The 18472-nt window shown below is 47.2% G+C and overlaps 7 protein-coding genes across 7 annotated transcripts; 3 read left to right on the forward strand and 4 right to left on the reverse strand.

Moving 5' to 3' along the window:
- Window positions 1–229: 229 nt before the first annotated feature.
- F5891DRAFT_559669 (uncharacterized protein) lies at window positions 230–1393 on the forward strand. Its single transcript, XM_041372262.1, has 3 exons — window positions 230–835; window positions 886–954; window positions 1006–1393. Exons 1-3 carry the CDS (start codon window positions 536–538, stop codon window positions 1171–1173), a joined length of 537 nt encoding a protein of 178 aa, XP_041231904.1. The 5' UTR covers window positions 230–535; the 3' UTR covers window positions 1174–1393.
- A 2542-nt stretch (window positions 1394–3935) lies between these two features.
- F5891DRAFT_1005113 (SNF2 family N-terminal domain-containing protein) lies at window positions 3936–9190 on the forward strand. Its single transcript, XM_041360381.1, has 25 exons — window positions 3936–4065; window positions 4134–4205; window positions 4262–4292; window positions 4343–4458; window positions 4511–4597; window positions 4649–5448; window positions 5511–5890; window positions 5951–6015; window positions 6061–6199; window positions 6246–6320; window positions 6368–6422; window positions 6470–6588; window positions 6643–6806; window positions 6857–6915; window positions 6972–6985; window positions 7038–7255; window positions 7304–7481; window positions 7530–7984; window positions 8037–8087; window positions 8142–8221; window positions 8283–8413; window positions 8461–8615; window positions 8666–8717; window positions 8772–8798; window positions 8847–9190. The coding sequence occupies exons 1-25, from the start codon at window positions 3991–3993 to the stop codon at window positions 8879–8881; spliced, it is 3633 nt and encodes a 1210-aa protein (XP_041231905.1). The 5' UTR covers window positions 3936–3990; the 3' UTR covers window positions 8882–9190.
- Window positions 9191–9251: 61 nt separating this feature from the next.
- On the reverse strand, window positions 9252–10466 carry F5891DRAFT_1161747 (ribosome recycling factor domain-containing protein; the record flags this gene model as incomplete). The annotated part of the gene is made up of 4 exons (XM_041365266.1): window positions 9252–9613; window positions 9670–9957; window positions 10014–10376; window positions 10449–10466. The coding sequence occupies 4 exons, from the start codon at window positions 10464–10466 to the stop codon at window positions 9533–9535; spliced, it is 750 nt and encodes a 249-aa protein (XP_041231906.1). The 3' UTR covers window positions 9252–9532.
- A 1419-nt stretch (window positions 10467–11885) lies between these two features.
- F5891DRAFT_1125661 (uncharacterized protein) lies at window positions 11886–12992 on the forward strand (the record flags this gene model as incomplete). Its single annotated transcript, XM_041363991.1, has 7 exons — window positions 11886–12020; window positions 12075–12186; window positions 12224–12335; window positions 12378–12471; window positions 12501–12650; window positions 12701–12716; window positions 12745–12992. 7 exons carry the CDS (start codon window positions 11886–11888, stop codon window positions 12990–12992), a joined length of 867 nt encoding a protein of 288 aa, XP_041231907.1.
- Window positions 12993–13760: 768 nt separating this feature from the next.
- F5891DRAFT_1005130 (uncharacterized protein) lies at window positions 13761–14783 on the reverse strand. The gene is made up of 3 exons (XM_041360382.1): window positions 14420–14783; window positions 14312–14358; window positions 13761–14264 (listed from the first exon to the last, which is right to left on the reverse strand). Exons 2-3 carry the CDS (start codon window positions 14330–14332, stop codon window positions 13989–13991), a joined length of 297 nt encoding a protein of 98 aa, XP_041231908.1. The 5' UTR covers window positions 14333–14358; window positions 14420–14783; the 3' UTR covers window positions 13761–13988.
- An 815-nt stretch (window positions 14784–15598) lies between these two features.
- Window positions 15599–17319, reverse strand: F5891DRAFT_1182582 (uncharacterized protein; the record flags this gene model as incomplete). The annotated part of the gene is made up of 5 exons (XM_041366184.1): window positions 15599–16204; window positions 16262–16390; window positions 16458–16715; window positions 16772–17137; window positions 17197–17319. The coding sequence occupies 5 exons, from the start codon at window positions 17317–17319 to the stop codon at window positions 15599–15601; spliced, it is 1482 nt and encodes a 493-aa protein (XP_041231909.1).
- Window positions 17320–17808: 489 nt separating this feature from the next.
- On the reverse strand, window positions 17809–18463 carry F5891DRAFT_1244598 (uncharacterized protein; the record flags this gene model as incomplete). Its single annotated transcript, XM_041369781.1, has 3 exons — window positions 17809–18336; window positions 18389–18402; window positions 18457–18463. 3 exons carry the CDS (start codon window positions 18461–18463, stop codon window positions 17809–17811), a joined length of 549 nt encoding a protein of 182 aa, XP_041231910.1.
- Window positions 18464–18472: the final 9 nt, after the last annotated feature.

The following is an 18472-nucleotide window of genomic DNA, read 5'->3' on the forward strand; positions in this document are numbered from 1 at the left end:
GACATTGATTCGGATATCCTGCAACGCGATGCTACGGTAACATTGAATTTGCATGCCGGCGCTTGTTGATACGTGTTAATGCAATGCACAGCTACTGACAAGGCCCTACAAGCGGGATTACATGATCACATCATAATCGCAGTGTCAATATCAGCCTTCCTCAACAGGAGGCAGTCAGAAGCAGTGCACAGACTCTATAACCCTTGTACTGAGCACATCAAAGGAATCAACGGCAACACAGCCGGGTACAAATTATACCATGAGAGGCAGCAGCGAAAATAGAAACTTATCGTTCCATCACGCCGGTCAACGTTTCAACCCCGGAACAACACCCGTTAACATGTCACTGCTAGTATTAGCTACGTGGGGCTTCCGGTGGGTGTGCACGTTTTTGGATCAAACATCATGCTGTCCTGATGGTGATGCGTAGTAGTATAATATCGTTCTACTAATAAAAAGAGAAGTTACCTCCGGTGATCGACGCTCAAGCCACTTCGAAATTCCGACCTTCTGTGCACTCCCTATTCCGAACTCCATGGAAAAGCCCTCCACAATGTTGATCGAGCAGTTACAAAGCGTCCACTCTCGTCAACGGAAGGTCATTCAACAACTGCAGGCAGATAACGCTAGATTACTCAGCGATCTCGTTGAGATTCGTCGGGAGAGAGACGCTTTCCGAGCGGAGGCTGCGAAGCTTCGCAAGGAGCAGGCAGAACTGCACAACCGACTGGATGAAACGTTGTCAGAGTATCAAGATTTGCGGCGGGAACGTCTCACTCTTTCTCGCGCATTCAGCAATGCGTCTTTGGGACGGCCATCAAAAGCTAATAATAAGGTGTGTGCAATTGGTCACAGTGGTTATGCGGCTCTAAGTCATCCGAACAGGCGATGCATATCTTAACAGCGTCGTTGACAAGAGATGAAGCAAAGAGTCCATCTCTTGATTACAACACAGTCAGTCGTTGAGCCGTTATCATCAACGCATGATTCCATTACTTTTCGCAGGAGATGACCCACAACAGGCAGAACTCATATTCAAGTCGCAAGTTACCAGAACCTGTAATAACGGACGATCCCCAAATGGATCAGCCTGTTCGCCCAAGTCGGAAGCTGCCTACGACCGTGATGCCTGTTCCTAGGGTATCATTGTACGCACTCGACATGAACTGTTGAATGATGGGCCATGGGTATGAGTTTATGTCACCACGTCAGGACATGTAACGGAAGGCAATGCCAAGAAAACTACTTGCGGCTTGCCTCGTGTCATGTTGTTGTGGATATGTATCAGAGGACAGTATAATCGGATGTTGGGCTTGGTACTTATGTTAGGACGTCAAGATCATAGTAACGGTAACGCCATGTTGTAATGACACAGATTGGACCTTGTGTAAAACTCGTCAACTGATGTCTTCACTAACCATTTCTGCCATGAAGGTAACCTTGAAATGGATTTACACTCACACTGAGATACCAGTAAGTGCGAAGTACAGTGCTATCTGAGACTCACAGGTGGGTATCTTGACTGTTCCCATACCAAATTGTCAATACCTTACTACAACAACGCAAATCTCTTAGCTGGCAATTTGCTGGCATCGCAGATACCATCTATTCAAAAGGTAATTCCAGTTAATAGGTCATTGATTTTCAGGATATTCAGAATTCGCCTGGAGTCGGACCGCGCCAAACAGTTACAGCAACTGCTCAACAACGGAGACTACATAGAAGGGGCATCTTCTATATCGTCCACCAAAATATTTGAATTGGTCCTCCTTCACATCATCGTAACAATGCGTGTCTATTTCGTCCTCGCCGTTGTTGTTGCTTTAACAACATTGATATCCGCCAGTGACGCTGGCACTTGCGCCAGCTGGTGCTTCTATGGGTCAACTGCCCACACGAACTTTGCGTGAGTATGAGTAATTCCCGGATTCAACGACAATACTCACCGAAGCTCTGCCCTATGCGGGCCTGCGAGCAAATAAATCAAACCAGTGCTTACTAAGCGAGCAAACGCGCGTGTCGTCCATCTTGTCTTCTTCCTTTCGCATTTGCTTGCAGCACTTTCGCTTATTCAAGAACTCTGCGCCTATAGTCTGTATATCAGATATATATCAACTTAAATGACCAACTCTCAGACTTCTGGACACCCTCTAGGAGCCAGGGTTAACAGTACGTCGGCTTTGACAGCATTTAGAGTTGCAGAGCCAGACCCAAACAGAATCGCGGAAGCGGTTGGTTCAACCAGTAGTCGCGTAAGCATCAGCATCTCATAATGACACCCTTGCCGAGAACGAGGCCCGGGCTGATTGTAGGGCCACGACGACAGATGCCGTCGAGGACAATGGGGGATTTCTTGATTGTTCCTGCTGAGGAACAGGAGCTGCCTAATCCACGGCCTGTCAACACGGACACTCCTATGATCAGCCTCTTCAGAGGCTATAATGCACTCACTCCTGGTTCACGTGCTGGATTCGAAGCTCTAGTGCAGTGGCGAACAACTGACATTGTTTCCTCGTTTACCACATGTCCTTTGTTTCAATGCAATCTCTCCTCTACATCTTCGTATCACTTCTCAGTTGACCGCAGGAAAGTTTATAGCTTTCGGATACTGATTAAATCATTATTTGGATCTTGATCTTATTTAACCTGTCAATGATGCTTGCAGTAAACGCACAAGTATCTTCTCGTCGTTCTTGTGCGTCACCTTATCCCCTTCAGCTCAGCGAGTGACTAGTAAACGCATACCAATGGTAACTGCCAAGGCTCCTGATGTGCGAGTCGTTTTTTTGCTTTCATATCGGTGCAGTATGGTTCATGGCACGACGCGCGAGTTTATTGCTGGGCTGATCAGCAAATTTGCTTCTGAACATATTTTAATGTCACTCGAAGAGATCTTGGAATGCGTAGAGGGTTCGAAGACTGATGTGTCTGCATTCCGTAGCCTGAAGACATGGTTGTCAAATAGCGGCGGAGAACCGAGAGGAACCTCTAGACTAAGCAAGGGTCAACGGCAAGGAATACTTCTGGCTCCAAAGAGAGTAAGATCACGCTCACGCGGAAGTACAAATAACGGACGTGTTCATAATCCTAAGTCAGTAACTGTGGTTGGCCTTGCATCAGTAGCTTTGCCTGGTGTATGCATAACCTCAACTCACGGGATACAGGTCTAGCCAGAAATAGTAATGTCGAACCTTGTGCGAGACCATGTGACCTACGGATACAGCAATAGCCCAAAGACAGATTCATGCGTCAAATAACGTGGTGTCTTATCTTACCATGTCACTGATTATTATTATGACATTGCAGCGCTCCGTGTGCCCATCTTTGCGCCTTCTTCCACTGGCATAAGCTCCTAAACTCAGGTTGTAGACCTCAACCCTTAATATCTAAAGGGTCGAGCTAGTAGATTGCCGGAAGTCAGGAACGGAGTCAGAGCCAGTGAACCTGTACACAAACCACGGTCATATGACACCACGGACTGAGGGTATAAGTCGAGAAAGAAGTACGCTCACAAATAAATCCCATAGATAAGTTGGGTCATTAAATCGGCAGTTCCATTGGCAGAATCCGGGTTGTGGTCCTTCACCCGAATAATGAGAAAGATATTTCACTAGGCTGCACAAAACGCGTTGTCGATGGCCGCGAGCAGTGTCAATGGTAGGAGCTTGATCTATGCCATCCGAGGACTGTCGTTCACAGAAAGAGGGCTGAATAAGGATAGAAGGCAATCACCATGAAATCATCGACGAGCGCTCAAAGGATATATGTAGTCGTCCCTTGCGCAGACCATGGATCAAAGTTAAGGTTCTCTTTAAAGAAGTCAACGTGGCCAAAGGGGAGCTGGGTCAGCTGGGTCATTCAATCCAAATGCGGACAACCAAAGAATGACAAACAAACGCGTCTTAAAGTCGTGTCACGGTCGCGTCCCGTCTTTCAGTTTGCACTTCTTCCATTTTGTTGCTAGCGCTTATCCTACATCTTGATGCCACGATGGACACGTCGTCACATCAGCCTGATATTCTTGCTATCGCAAGGGAGCAGCTCGGCCTTCAGAAACACGTGAAGGTAAGTACATGTTAATTGGCGTTCGTCTGTGCGGCGTTATTTGTGCGGCAAGGTTGAACACATTTCAGGACGCGTCTATTCCCAAGTCCTATCTCACAGCGCTTCGCCGGCATCTAGATATAGATCCTTATGACACCAACGTACGTTTCTATCATCCGGTGTCACATCAATACTTCTTTGATGACCTTAATTATAGTTTAGAGTCACGTTGCAGCCAAAGACAGGATGTATGCGCTCCCAATTGTGGATGTGAAGATTTGTTGAGTTAAATTTATAGATGGCGTGGTCACCTGCTTGGAGCAGGCTTGCGCTGCTATCAATATCCCATTGGGTGCCAGATCTGGCCGCTCGGGTGGCAAAGCAGATGGTTTTGGTAGTTTGGCTAATTATACGGTATGGTATTGCATATGCAAGTTTCTTTTGCCTATGAACATAACCTTTTTAGGTCCATGCCGGTACACCGAGGCACAAACAAGCGAGACTTCTGCGCGTCAAAACCCTTCATGCTGGAAAAGCGATCAAGAATGGAACAGTAAGTAGAATCGTATTTTCTGCCAGCTCTATTATGACAATGATTGCGCAGCCAAATGTACTTCCGTCAAACGTCGCCGTCAATACAAAGCCGCCGCGAGGTGGTTTGTTGGCACAGCTCGATGCAAATCTGAATGTAGATAGTCTCTCCAGCCCGAGTTCATCCGCGCGACGAGCCCCAGTAATGAAAGTGTTCGTGTCATTGCCATTGAGGCGTGGAACTGCTGAGACTGCCGTAAAGCCTGAGCCGGCTGACGCTGTCATTCCTCGAAAGCGCACTTCCTCGTCTCTCGTGTTTCTTGGTGCGGAGAATGAGGAAAACAAATCTAGCGTTTCCACTCTTTCCGTATCTAAGCTCACAACCATTCAACCGCCCAAAGCGCCTGTCAATTCCAACACGCAGCCTTCGCAAGGCCACATTCCCGTACAGTTCGCAGATCAAAAGGCTGTGCTTCCTGTGGCCCACCGACCATCCTTGCACCGCAGTTCTGATGAAACCCGTTTAAGGATCAACAACATCCAAAACGACCTCTACTCCCTAGCCAAGCTTTCTCAATTGACGAAAGACAGGACCGTCAGTCAAGGACCCTCCACTATGACTTCTCAGGTCCCTCGCTACAACGGCGACAATACTGGTTATTCTTATCCAACTCTTAATTACCAGCCTATTGCATCGGGATCACGGGTCCGTCTCGACGTTGCTATGGGGTTGGACACAGACTCGGAGGAGGATTGGGAGCTGCCTGAAATATTCGGTGGTGTTGACACCGGTGATGCGCGCTTTGACGAGGATGGCGACTTCTACGGGAGGGGTAAAGACCTATTTATCGGACCGATTGCGAACCCGGGCGAGTACGTCACGAATCTTTCAGAATGAATGCGTTCTCACGTTATCATTTCTGTGCTGTTTGCAGTATTGACAAGTTTTTGATCGCTGCTGGCAATGCGGAGCAATTCGATGGTAATGCCAGTGTCGACAAGGCCCTCAAAAAACTTGGATTGAAAAGCCTGTACGATCTCCTTCCAGGAATGGCCATTTCTTTGTTAGCTCACCAGGTTATTGGCGTCGCATGGGCGTTGGAACGCGAGAAATGTGGCGACAAGGGAGGCTGTTTGAGCGATGAGATGGGCTTAGGGAAAACGGTGCAGATAATATCGGTGATCGTCGCCAACCCCTCCAATGACCCTATATGCAAGACGAACCTTATCGTTGCTCCGTTGGCCTTACTGGACCAATGGAAACTTGAGATCGAGATGAAGACTACCAACAATCTGAAGTGTCTAGTTTACCATGGTACGTTCAGAATTGTATATGGGTTGATTGAATTCAAATCTCAAGTTCTCTTCTATTGAGGCTCCAACAAACCTCGCAAGAAGACCGACTTGATGAAATACGACATCGTATTAACCACTTATCATGTGCGTTCGAATGTGATATCTTTCATCGATTACTGACTCTGGTAGACTCTTGCACTGGAATGGCCAGATCTGGAGGCGGAAGAAAAAGCCAAGCAGAAGGCTCAAAAGCGCAAGAAGAAGACCGATTCCTTTATCGAAAGCGATTCGGGGGATGATAGGAAACATAAGAAGAAAAAGAGAGAATGTGAGCCATGGCGATCACTGTGGTCACCTAGACTGACTTTGCATAGTTGGGCTTCTCTTTCAAGTCCAATGGTACCGTGTTATTCTCGATGAGGCACAGAACATTCGCAACCGGCGCACCAGTAATATTTGCCACGTCTCTCTCTCCTATATATTCATGACCTTGCAGGAATATCTCGTAGCGTCACCGATCTTGACACGACCTATCGCTGGTGCCTCACAGGGTGAGCATCTCATCCATCAAGACCACCTTTCACTAATTTTCGGACAGCACTCCCATTATCAACGGCCTAGTAGATGCATACGCGCTATTTCGCTTCCTTCGCTTCCGTCCCTGGTATGATTGGCAACAGTTTAATGGACACGTCTCCATCATCGAGAAAAAAAATCGTACGTCGATGTTCGCCCAAGATCTCACATTCACTTAACGGTGCTTAACTATAGCTGAATTGGCAAGCAAGAGACTCCAGGCTATCTTCATATCGATTATGCTGCGTCGCAAGAAGGATTCGATGTTAGACGGCAAGAAACTTATCGAACTTCCCACAAAACATGTAGAAATGGAGAAATTAGAGTTTTCCCAGGAGGAGCGCGAAATATACCAAATGGTATATTCTACCAGTACATATATGTGTTGCGCTCATCGCACGTCTTTCAGGTCGAAGCTCGCTCTCAAGCTAAATTCAATCGTTTTCTCCGCGCTGGCACTGTCTTGAAGTAAGTCGCCCACTGTTCAGAAAAAAATTGAAAAATCTCAATTACTACTTGTTTAGAAACTATCATCAAGGTGCTTCATCATCTCACCAACTCAACTGTTGTTAATAACTCTTTTAAAATAGTCCTTGTGATGCTATTGCGTCTTCGACAAGTGTGCTCCCATCCCGCTCTTATTCAAGAGACTTCCGAAGCCCTTGTTGCAGCAGATCAGTTAGATTGTGGGCATGACCTTAAGGCTGAGCTGGCCCGCGCAGTTCGACTGGTGTCATCAGATTTTGTCACGAAGCTGAAAGCAAAGTATTTCCAGTGCGCGATGGCACGTATACAGGCAGAAAAAGAGGTGCGTTTTTCTTGTCACATGGATTTCATGATATTGACTTGGATATAGTCCCTGGATGCCACTACCGATGGTGAGGAATGCCCCATCTGTATGGATACATTCACCGAGGCCCATATAACGGCGTGCGGCCATACCTTTTGTCGCGAGTGTATTGCCAACGTCCTTAATGCTCCCTTTGTCCAAGACGCAGAGGATCCTCGTAAATACCGTAGTAATGAGAAGCCTTGTGAGTCACGCACGTAAAGCTTCTTGCTACACTCATTTTGTTTTGCAGGTCCTAGCTGTCGCGCACCCATTTCTGCGGATGCTATTTTCATTCGCGAAGCATTTGAACCCACTGATGCCGAGTTGTCCGGAGACGTGTCGACATCTTCCGATGATGAGATGCCCGAGATATCTGACATGATACTTCGGGGATCGAGTGGCAAAGGCGGGGCCAGGCGCATCCACAAGAAGCGTGCTGTGTATGACTCGGATGGTGAATCGGAAAATGACGACGACGACATCAGTGATTTTATTGTCGAGGATGGCGAAGATGAAGAACAGAAGGATGCCAGGCGCGACATCAAGAAACGTCTGAGAAAGCGCCGCGCGATGGTCGTCGAGTCTGATGATGAGCTTGACGCAGATGAGAGAGAAGTGGTCATAGGCCGGAGCACCAGGAAGGTGCCTGATTCCATGGGTCAAGTTAAAATGATGTCGCGTTTCCTTCCTTCTACAAAGATGAATGTAGGTTGTCACATTTCGTTTGCAAAATCTTTTTAATGTCTCTCACTCTCAGCACATGATGGAGCACCTAGAGAAGTGGGCCAAACAAAGTCCTGGCGACAAGGTGCGGCTTGACTTCCAAACAATATAGTGATGGTAGTATTGATGACATTTGCAGACCATAATTATATCGCAGTGGACCGAATGTCTCAAACTCGTCTCTGACTTCCTTGCAGAGAAGAAAGTACTCCATGTGAAGTACGAATCTTCTGATGAGTTCGTACCTGCTTATCTGAGTTGATGTTATCTTTCGGTTTAGGTACCAAGGGTCGATGAGTCGCAGTCAAAGGGATCAGGCTGTCCGAGTGTTCATGATGGGCAATACTGCACAGGTTATGCTTATGTCCTTGAAATGCGGAGGTGTTGGGTTGAATCTGACAAGGGCTAATCGTGAGCCTCCCCGGTTTCTTATTTCACTGCGTTCTGACTCCTCACAGGCGTCATCTCACTGGATCTTGGCTGGAGCGAAGCAATCGAAAGCCAGGCGTTTGACCGAGTCCACCGTCTCGGTCAACAGAAAGATGTCTTCGTGCACAGGTTGGTCATTGCCAATACTGTCGAGGATCGTGTTCTTGCTCTCCAGGAGCGCAAGGTAGAGCAAATTATACTTTATGTTTGTGCTCTGTTAATATATGGCATCAGCGAAACCTTGCGGATGGCAGCCTTGGTGAAGGCTCCGGAAAGAAGATTGGCAGTAAGTATTCGGCATGAGTCTTGGACACATTGCTGATGAGCACTTCTATTGTAGGGATGAGTGTCCGTGAACTGGCAAATTGTACGTGGCGTGTTGCTCTGTCCTGCACGTTTTCTCACGCTTGGCTAGTGTTTGGTCTCGACCACCGAGGCAACCTCCTTTGATGAGATGCATAGGACCACGTAACCCGAAAATTCCCACTCATTATGTCTGCTTCATTCTTTTCCTGCTACTCACTGTTGTAAAATTGTTCTGACCGTTATCATTATCCTAATCCATCGAATTTGTAGACTTATACCTTGCAGATGTTATACCTTAGAGCCCGTTGGTCTTTTGCAGTCCTGAGTAAATAACTTCAACTAGTTATCAAGGTTTCATGTTGCAGTCTACGTATCTACAAACTATGTGGAACTACAATAGGAGCAGCGTAGTTAACCAATCCAAATTGTTCGTCGCTCAAGCGCAGTCAAAACCAACACTCTTACCCTACGTCGTGGACGCCAGACTTTGATTTCTGTAATCAACAACGGACAGGATCAGACAAGCTTGGATTATTATTTATCTCTTTCGGATGTATCAACTAGTACATCAAGCAGTGGCCCAGTGCAGTGGCTGTTCTTAATATTCTTACCGTCGCCTTTCCCGGCTTCACTCATAGTAATGTCGAAAAATTCTTGTCGCATGTGGAATGTTCGCATGTATCATGAACCTTGAATTAGTATATGCATCGATAATGGTAGACACAGATAGTGAGGCCTGAAGCTTGATGCCTTGAAAGATGTCGATAGGGTACAGCCTCTCCATGGAGGGATACCCTACCGGGCCCCAGTTGATTTCTTCATATGTGCAAGAATCTTGTCTACTTCGGCAGAGTTCTTATCTGCGAGTTTCTGAAACTAATAGGTCGGATAAGATAAAATGATGAAATGAGTAAAAAGTAAGTCAAACTCACTTCTTCGAGCTCAACTGAGTGCTTTTTGTAGTCACCTTTTTTGACACTAGCTTGTTGTATTTTTCGAAGTTGTACCCGGGTATCTTCTGCCATTCGCTGAGCAGTCGCAGTCAACGCATTGCGGGCTTCGACTGTTGGCCTAAAAGAGAAAGAATGAACGACCATGCCACAGGAAGACGAAGCGAGTGACCTAGGTATGGGAATCTTGATCGTCCTGGAATCCTGCTTCTGAGGAACAATATTTGGTAGCTTTGCGGCATATAGGGCCTGTTCCACTGTTTTCAAATTCTACTGGTGCACCGATGAGCGAATGTCCTCGAGCCTAACCACGACGAGGGGCTCACATGTTCCTCGAACACCGTAATAATCAAGGTTGAGCCATCTCGAACGCCAATGGTGGCCACTTCCTCGAGTTTCACAAGGTCCTTTCCTTTGCCTGGAAGTTCTACGCGTACTGGCGAGAGAAGGGCTGGGGTAACGCGACCACTTGCACGAGTCTCTAGGCCAGCTACCTCTTTGCGGTACCACTCGACAGCGGCACTCATCTTCGCCTCGGATTTTCCATATTCCAAACGAGAAACCTCAGAAGTAAGAGCTTGTTTAGATCCCGGGACTAGGTCTGCAGTAGATTTCGCCTTCGACCTCGAGGCGTAAAGTCGGATGTATGATGTTTTGGGTGACCGAGAGATATCATTGTGTGCAAAGCTCTGTGTCGGGTAGAGAAACTGAAGGCTGCGACGGGACACAGCTCTTGGCGAGCAGGAGGTGGCAAGCCTCACAGCACTGGGTAGTGACATGATGTAGGGTACTCTGAAACTTCCATCTAATTTTTGCAGGTACTCGGATGTTTGAATTTCCTAATTTGGATTTCAACGCCCATATATTTCGGTAAGTTCCGCTCGTACTTATTTGCAGTCCATCAAGTCGTTCTGCCTTCCCCACACATGTTTCACCACTAATACGTTTCCCGCTACGTCATTTACGTTTGCGTTGTTCCTGGAAGAACGTGTACCCAAGTTGTAACTTGTGGCTCCCTCCACGGCATATCTGCAATCAGGTACATTTTGTGTTTGGGCTGTGGTGGCAAGAACGAAGTCCGGTGACTTGATGCTCGGTATCCATCGACAATGGTAGAAAAACCAGGAGAACGGGTCCCGGTCTTGGCCAAAAAATATTGACATTGGTGGCAGTAGTGATTTGCACCATGGCGCGTGGCGCAGGATCAATGCGAACTCTAGGGGAGCGTAAGTGTTGTCGCGAAGCAACAGAGCGCCTTCGAGCAGTCGAATGTCATCATCCCACCTATTGGCACATCTCCGCGGAATTAATCAAGAGCTTCATGATGGGCATTAGACTGCATTAGACCGACAAAGACCCTCCTTGGGAGTCGGGGATTGCAACCACTTTCGGATTTTTACGATATGGGACATACCGTTGCAATGCTATTGCAACCGCATCTCTATGGCGATTTCAAGGACTTTAACCCATTTCAAAGCTTTACAAGGTGTTGAGATCCAAATCAGGAATTTCCGACAAAGCAAACACACTGCGGCAGCTGCCATAGGATATAGCACGGGTACACAGCCATGAGGCTCTTACAAACATCCACCAGCACCTCGTTGTCCCCATCGCGTGCCTGGTCACCCCAGTGAATGTAAGGGCCTGACCGTATTTGACCGGTAACGAAGTATTCGTTTAGATCGCAGTTCGCTTGGGCGCTTTCAGTGGGCGCAGTTAGGTGTCACTGATTGCACAACGGGAAAACTTTTGCCGCCAGTGAACATTGTTTGACAGGAATCCAATACATGCCTAAATGTTCGAATGTAAGTGTTGCACAACAAAAGCGTACCTGGGAATTGTTTGTTGATACTTCCTTCGTATAGTCCCACTGACCAACTATTGTAAGACACCGTTTGTGTACGACTTGGACCGGACTATAGAACTTTTGTGCGACCTCTCATACCGCCTGTGGCCCGGCGTACAGATATCGAAGGCTTAAGCCGCTCCAAGTAACGCAAAATTCCGGGGGCGTGAGTGGTGAAAAAATAACAACACAGGTTTGAACGTTGGCATATGGTTTTCAAATCTGCTCCAAAGCATCTCTGATAAGATCTCCTATATTAATTTGTGCCAGTCTTTCAAACTTCAGAACGCGGCTGCTCAATATAAAAAGCAGGGGAGGGTAGTGTTTACCTGCCGTTCAGTCTCAATTCAAGATGTTATCCCTCACGATCCCGAAGCTTGCAGATGAGCTTTTCTTGCGACCCATCGTGATATCGATGAACAGTTTGGCCCTGTCGGCCCTGATGTCATATGTGATGTCCGCTAACGGACGTATCGACTGGAGACCGGTATGGCCATTAATTTAATACTAGATGATGTCGTTCATGCAATTATCCTCGCAGATGATTGTCTGCGTCACGTCCGATATTCTTGCCATTGGCGCTGACCATCTTAAGGATAAAGAAGAGGAGTTTTCGTTGGACCGCACAACCACCAACGACCCATACCTCACCTGTTGGTTTATATATGCACGAACTTTCCTCACCGCCAGGCGCTGTGCTCCTTGCATTGGTACTATCTCAGTGTCCATTTTCAACGCTCCTCACCACGGCAATGTTCGTCGTTCCTGCCTTGCTCTGGACCACTCCGATCAGCTTCAAGAGGTTTTGGCTAATCTCGAGGCGCCTCCTCGGGAGGTTTGGCAGTGACAGGCATCAGCCTTCTACCTCTGCGCCTGTCCTGGTCATCAAACGCATTCCTGGCATGAAAGCCATTTTTAATGGCATCATTCGAGGATATGTCTGCGTCTTCACCTTGAACGATACAAGGGATGCAAACCAATACTCTTCAGGTGTGGCATCTACGCTGTGGTTTTCTCCGTGTTGTCGGGATCAGGCAATCTCATTAGCACGTTGCCGTCTCCATGGAGCGTCGTTCAACTGATAGTGTGGTCGACCGTCAATCGGTCATGCCACGCAGTAAGTAGAACGCACATGATCGCACGATTTGACCCTGACTATCTCTATAGATCATGACCGATGTCCGTGATTTTGAAGACGATATGAAGGCCAGGGGTCCCCACTATACCTGTCCTTCTCGGTTCAATACTCAAAACCAAGGTCATATTGACGGTTTGTCATATGCTGGTTATGTTGGCCTTCATTGAAAACACATACATTATGGGAAGCTGTCTATTCGCTGCAGTTCTGGTGTGGATACTGGGCAAAGACTCGCCAAAAAAGGCGTTCTTGTTTAGCTCCCATTCGCAGTCCCTGTTTACTATTTTGTATTTGTTGACGAGGCAGTATCCTCCGTTATAATCAACAAGTACTTTAGAGTTTCGAGATGCAACTGGATTTATATGTAGATTGTTGTTTTCTCACCATGATTATCATATTAAGTTACCTACGTAAACTTTTTATGTGCATAAGCACAATTTCCTAGCTGTGATAAACCGAGTTCTCTAAAATGAAATACACTGCTGCCACCGTCGCACGTGATCGCCTTGTGATATCAGTCGAGGTACCTAGGTACCTGGATCTGAGCTTATGTGAGCGTGGGATATTCAGTCGGAATCCGCCGCATCAACAATACGTTAGTGCACAACCACTGCCGCATCCATGAAGTTCTACTATCACTATCGCTCAGTAGTGTGATACCGTTGCGGTGTGTACTAATTCCAAGGTGTTTGTACTAATTTGTCATGCAAGGTGTCCCTCAAGTACCAGAGGGTCTCTGCAAGTTGAAGAATACACAACTTGAGCATACTTCGTTAGACTCTATGTTACTTTGTACAACTCGGGCATACTTGGATATGTCGCAAATTCCTAATTTGGGTTTAAGTGCCTTGTCACGCATTTCAATATTCAAAGACCGAGCGTAGATTGAAAGTCCTTTCAATAATAGAGTCACGATTGCAATCACACTGTAACGACGGTTGCAATTACGATGGCAATTGCCGTTGCAACACGTGGCAATCAATCTTAGTCATTGTAATGAGTGATTTGGCTGGAAAGCCGCATGGCGTTGAAATCGATTGCAATGTCAAGTAGCAGCTTGTAATGCGAAATGAAGACCTGAAATCTTGGTTTTGATATTTTAATAGAGATCTTGAATTGTCATATTCTACCATAATTACAAGACAAGTATGAGCGGATACTCAATGGAAACCCTCTGAAGCCAAATCCCCCACTCCCTAATATACCCTGCATCTTTCCCTTGAATGAATGGGGCGCTTGTCCATCATTTCTGGATCCTTCTGTTGCTGCCGATACCTCTCACTAACCTTCTCCCTTCATCTAATAGGTCGCCATACATCATCCGGTCCAACCCTGCCCTTGTGCGGGAGATATTTGGTGACGAACAAGAGACCACCAAGCAAAGTGTGCTAGCCGCTGCCAAATGGCGATCGATGATGGGGCCTGACATGGGTAAAGGGCGCTTGGGTGGAACCGAGAGGTGGCATGCTGGTTGGGCGCTATGGGTATCCCGCAGGCATTTGGCAGTGGTCTAGGGAGTGGCGCCTTGCGTGTGGGTGGGGTGTGGCATGGGAAGGGTAACGGTTTGGTGGTCGCTGTGCGATGTGAGAAGACCTTGACAGTAATAAGCTTCAGCACACCAAATTAGATATTCTACATACCAGTAGTAGCGCGGACACCATTGGGAATTGGGCCACGACGGTGCAGTCTGGGTTGGCATTAAAACATTAGCGAAAAGTATCAAGTATCAATATAATAAAAAGACTGACCTGTAACTGCGATTATTCGTTGGACACACTGTCAATGGATGGTTCAGAATGTCTGTACCATTGACCAACGAAAGGCATAAGGTCACTAGACAATGAGAACTTTTCAATAATTGTCGCCCCAAAAAAAGACTGCACACCGTTTGCCATGTGCTCGACGTCAAATCACTGGTAACATTGACTTGTGTGGAGGTTATTAATGGAGGGGAAGAGGGATTCAGTCAAGAGAGGAATCGACGGAAAGTCCGAGCAGAGCGACGACAAGTCTAAGTCTAAGCGACGTTACAGTCACACTGACAATGTGGTTGTTGTAAGAGATGTAAACCGGTGTGAAAACTTTACAATGAATAATAAATGATTGTTATGTAAGCATCACTTACCCGCGATTCAGATCAAGCAGCTGTAGGATAATCTGTGACTCGGATTCCTCAATTTTATCCCCAAGAATGTCGGCGGACGACTCCCAGAAATCAAAATATGTATCTGGTTTAGTTGGTACGTTCAAACTTTACTCAGCTCCCCTCTCCTGGCTATATTACAATCTCTGATGATTCAGACACAACCATCTCCCATGCCCACCCCCCTGACGTTTGGTTCGAGCAATCAGCCCCCGCATTGCAACGTTATGCCCATGAAAGGGTTTGTTCACGAGGTTCTTCGTTGTTCTCGCACGTCAGGCAGCGTTCTACAGACAGCGCTCTGTTATCTGGATGCAATCTGCGCCAAGGTCCCAGAGTTGGTCTCACAGGAGAAGGGTCGCCTGGGTCCACTTGCGAAAAGGAATCAGCTGAACGTATTGTCCAGGGTGAGGTATCCACATCAATCCTATTGCACTTAAGGCTGACTCTATTTGTATCCATGCAGCAACCGCGAAATGGTTCATGGAGACTAGCCTTATTGTTTCACCAATATCTTGCACTGTCATGGCTCGCCTCTGGTGGCAAGGCCTCGTGTGTGTGTCAGGCGGCACGCCACACTACCCGCACAAACCTTCTATTGCGAAGACTCTTGTTTGGCGACAATTTTGTTTGCCATTGAGACTAGGAATGGTTAGCAGTCCGAACAGCTCCAAGATCAGTCCACCCGCTCTTTTGAGCTGCAGAATGACAAGATGTGTATTGACACTGAGTGATTTGACAGAGAACAGCAAGGGTATTAGCTAGCTATCATGTATTATATCACTTAGACTTTACGAGAACGTCCACGACGAGTAGGACCCTGCGTCGCTACAACCTTCCTCCCCCTAGTATTCTTGGCCTTTGCTTGTCCTCCACCCGATTCCGTCCTATCATCATCAGCTTCATCTGCATTGTTAGCTACTGCATTGACACTTGTATTCGAATCATTAGCGCGAATGACAGCCCTAGATACTGATTCGTCTGGATGTGTGACTGGCTGAGTGACGAGATTTGAACCTTCAGGTCCAGGCGCCAATGAAGGAGCTGGTAAGGCTGATATTGCCGAGGGTAATACTGAGAGTGCCGACAAGACCGGTGGAGTCACTGGAGTGTCTTCTTCGCTATCAGTGTCCATGTCAAGTGCTAGCATGGCGCGGTTGATCTCCTCTGAAAAATCTTCGGCACCAGCAGGATCCATCGATGTAGACAACTTTGCAGCACCGAAAACGTAGCGATTGATGTTAGTCACGATGGTTTTGATACGTTTTGTCTCCCACTTCGTAATTAGCAACTTCTTGTATTGAAAGAAGAGGTCCTTGTAGTTGATAGTTGACGACTTGCCAACTCCCGAACCTGGAAACTCTGTGTCTGGCGAGAGCAGAAAAATGACCTGTGTTGCAGTAGTGTATGAGTAGTAGAACGATTCAATGTCATCAAAATGACTTACAATAACCGCAGCCCATGCAATGGACCCTGGTGTGACTTGTTGCAAACTCCACTTCCGAGCGTTAGTCTTCGATCCACCACAAGGCTCTTGATGAAGCGAGGTGACGCCATAGAGTGAGGCCCTCAGGATCTAGATATGCCAGTATCAGTAGAGTACTAGTGAGCAGCAGGACAATTATGAGAGAATGATAGCGCACCTTTGCAAAAAGTGTCCAGTTGCCGAAAACGGTCTTGAGGGTTGTGTCTTCTTGGAGACTTGGGAACAAGAGAGGCGGAAAAATCTTGTAAGTCTGAGTCTTGCCGGAAACTCCAAACATCTTCTGAATGTCGACAATCGCAGCTCTGTCATAACTGGCATTGGCAAAGTATTTTCCCGGAAGCTCGAATATGTCTCCAGCAACGCCACGCAATTTCTTGATTTCGTTAGAACGAGCATCGGCGATGCACTTATTTACCTGTAACAACCAAATACATTAGGTAGTGGCTAGAATGAAAAGCAAAATTGACATACGAGGTCTTTGAAGTACTCGCTACCCATTACCGTTTCATGGATGCGTTCAGGGAAATGTGCATAGAGTTCATCTAAGAAAGCAGACTCTTGAGTTGCCAACGTCTTGTAACGATCAGCACTATTAAAAGGTGTAGGTGAATCGGGGCGCTTCTTGATGAGAAGCTCGCTGTCTGGGAACATCTCCACTGTCATGCCATATTTGCGGGCATACAACGAGATAGTTTGCTCATGGGCGACGAGGGCATCCGGTGCTTCTACACGCCGTTTCCGTTTAGGCTTCTCGGAAACCAGAACCTTATTTTTCTCCTTAAGGGCACGATTGTCTGCACGCAGCTGCTGAACCTCAAGCTGCAGTGCTTTGAGTGCCTGTATTGAGGAGAGTGTACGTTAGACAGCGTTATGCGATGAAGACGGTGGCTACATACTTCCATTAACTCTCCCTTGGAGGCATTAGGCCCTGGGATGTTATTCGAGACCTGGTCCGTATTGCCTTCGTCCCAGTCGCTATCTGAATCATCATCTGACACCCGCGCTGAGAGATGAGACATGTTCTAGATGCTCGATGGTAAGGTGACGGAGAAAACAGTGTGAATGTCACCCTAATATATAGGATGAGATGTACTGCTTACCTCGTGTATACTAGACGTAACATTACTGCGAGTGACGACATTGATTCAGTCTTGCGCGTAATAATACCAGTGAACTAATGAGAGGCACGTAAACAAAAACACGACTGAAGGCCACATGTTGATGGAAGAGCGACCTACCCTAGTCATTCTCTCTCACACATCGGCACGTCAATGCCAAGGAACCTATTGGAGTTAAAGCAATTGCAGCATTCATGGCGGCGTTAGAGGTCTATGACAAGCAAGGTCAGATCAAGACGTAAAAAACATTATAACAGAGGTCACAAACAACGCGACATCTGAAACACGCTGTTCCAATGCTGCTGTCATAGATTGCACGAAGTCTGTATGAGGTGAGTTGGTAGATCAGATAGACTGGGATCGAATTGCCCGGTTTCATTTGTGGGGTATTCATAGGCATGGAGGGGAAGTTGGGTGGTATGATAGGAGGGTTGGACTGAGGGTCATGAAAAGACGGGGCAGAGGGAGGGACACGCTGGGTGGAGGTAAGACCGAATTGCTGCTGAATCTGTTGTGGTTGCCAACGCCCGGGGGATTCGAAGCCGGAGGTACTGAAGGTGTCCCGTTCGGAGCAGGAGACTGCATGATACTTGAGTTGATGGTATTGGGAGTCGGGTGGCCTGGAGCAGCAGGAGCGTTGTGAGGTGACCCTTCTGGTATACCTGAAGGGTTATTGATCATGATGGGTTTGACATCCTTCTGATCTTTCATGGGACCACCCATAGCTGGTGACGCAGGTGGCGCCATGCCGCCCATAGGTTTGGCTTGAGCCAAGTTCTGGCCGATTCGATTGTTCTGGGGACCAGCAAACTGTTGTTGACCTTGCACAGGATGGAAACCTTGCTCAGAAGCACCGGGAGCGGCTGCCGCTAATAGGTTCTTTGTCGTTGCGGTCATACTCTGTCGGTACTGCAAGGCCTTCAGAACAGTTGAGGGGCAGCCAAGGGCTGCAACAAAATCGACGACTTACTGCATGAAGATAGCCTAGTATAATTAGACCATTAGTGAGACAACGAGCGAAGAAAATGAGAGGCTTACCAGGCATAGAGAGAGG

Source organism: Suillus fuscotomentosus, assembly GCF_016647785.1.
Source record: "Suillus fuscotomentosus strain FC203 chromosome Unknown F5891scaffold_5, whole genome shotgun sequence".
Classification (NCBI taxonomy): Eukaryota; Fungi; Basidiomycota; class Agaricomycetes; order Boletales; family Suillaceae; genus Suillus; species Suillus fuscotomentosus.

Bases quoted from the DNA above. Each gene is read 5' to 3' on its own strand.
- F5891DRAFT_559669 (XM_041372262.1), top strand. From the start codon at position 536: ATGGAAAAGCCCTCCACAATGTTGATCGAGCAGTTACAAAGCGTCCAC. The intron at 836-885 runs GTGTGTGCAATT...TCATCCGAACAG, and splicing joins CATCAAAAGCTAATAATAAG to GCGATGCATATCTTAACAGC. The intron at 955-1,005 runs GTCAGTCGTTGA...TACTTTTCGCAG, and splicing joins CATCTCTTGATTACAACACA to GAGATGACCCACAACAGGCA.
- F5891DRAFT_1005130 (XM_041360382.1), bottom strand. From the start codon at position 14,332: ATGGTGTCCGCGCTACTACTG. The intron at 14,265-14,311 runs GTATGTAGAATA...ATTACTGTCAAG, and splicing joins TGGTGTCCGCGCTACTACTG to GTCTTCTCACATCGCACAGC.
- F5891DRAFT_1005113 (XM_041360381.1), top strand. From the start codon at position 3,991: ATGGACACGTCGTCACATCAGCCTGATATTCTTGCTATCGCAAGGGAG. The intron at 6,807-6,856 runs GTATATTCTACC...CACGTCTTTCAG, and splicing joins AGCGCGAAATATACCAAATG to GTCGAAGCTCGCTCTCAAGC. The intron at 8,088-8,141 runs GTGCGGCTTGAC...TGACATTTGCAG, and splicing joins AACAAAGTCCTGGCGACAAG to ACCATAATTATATCGCAGTG.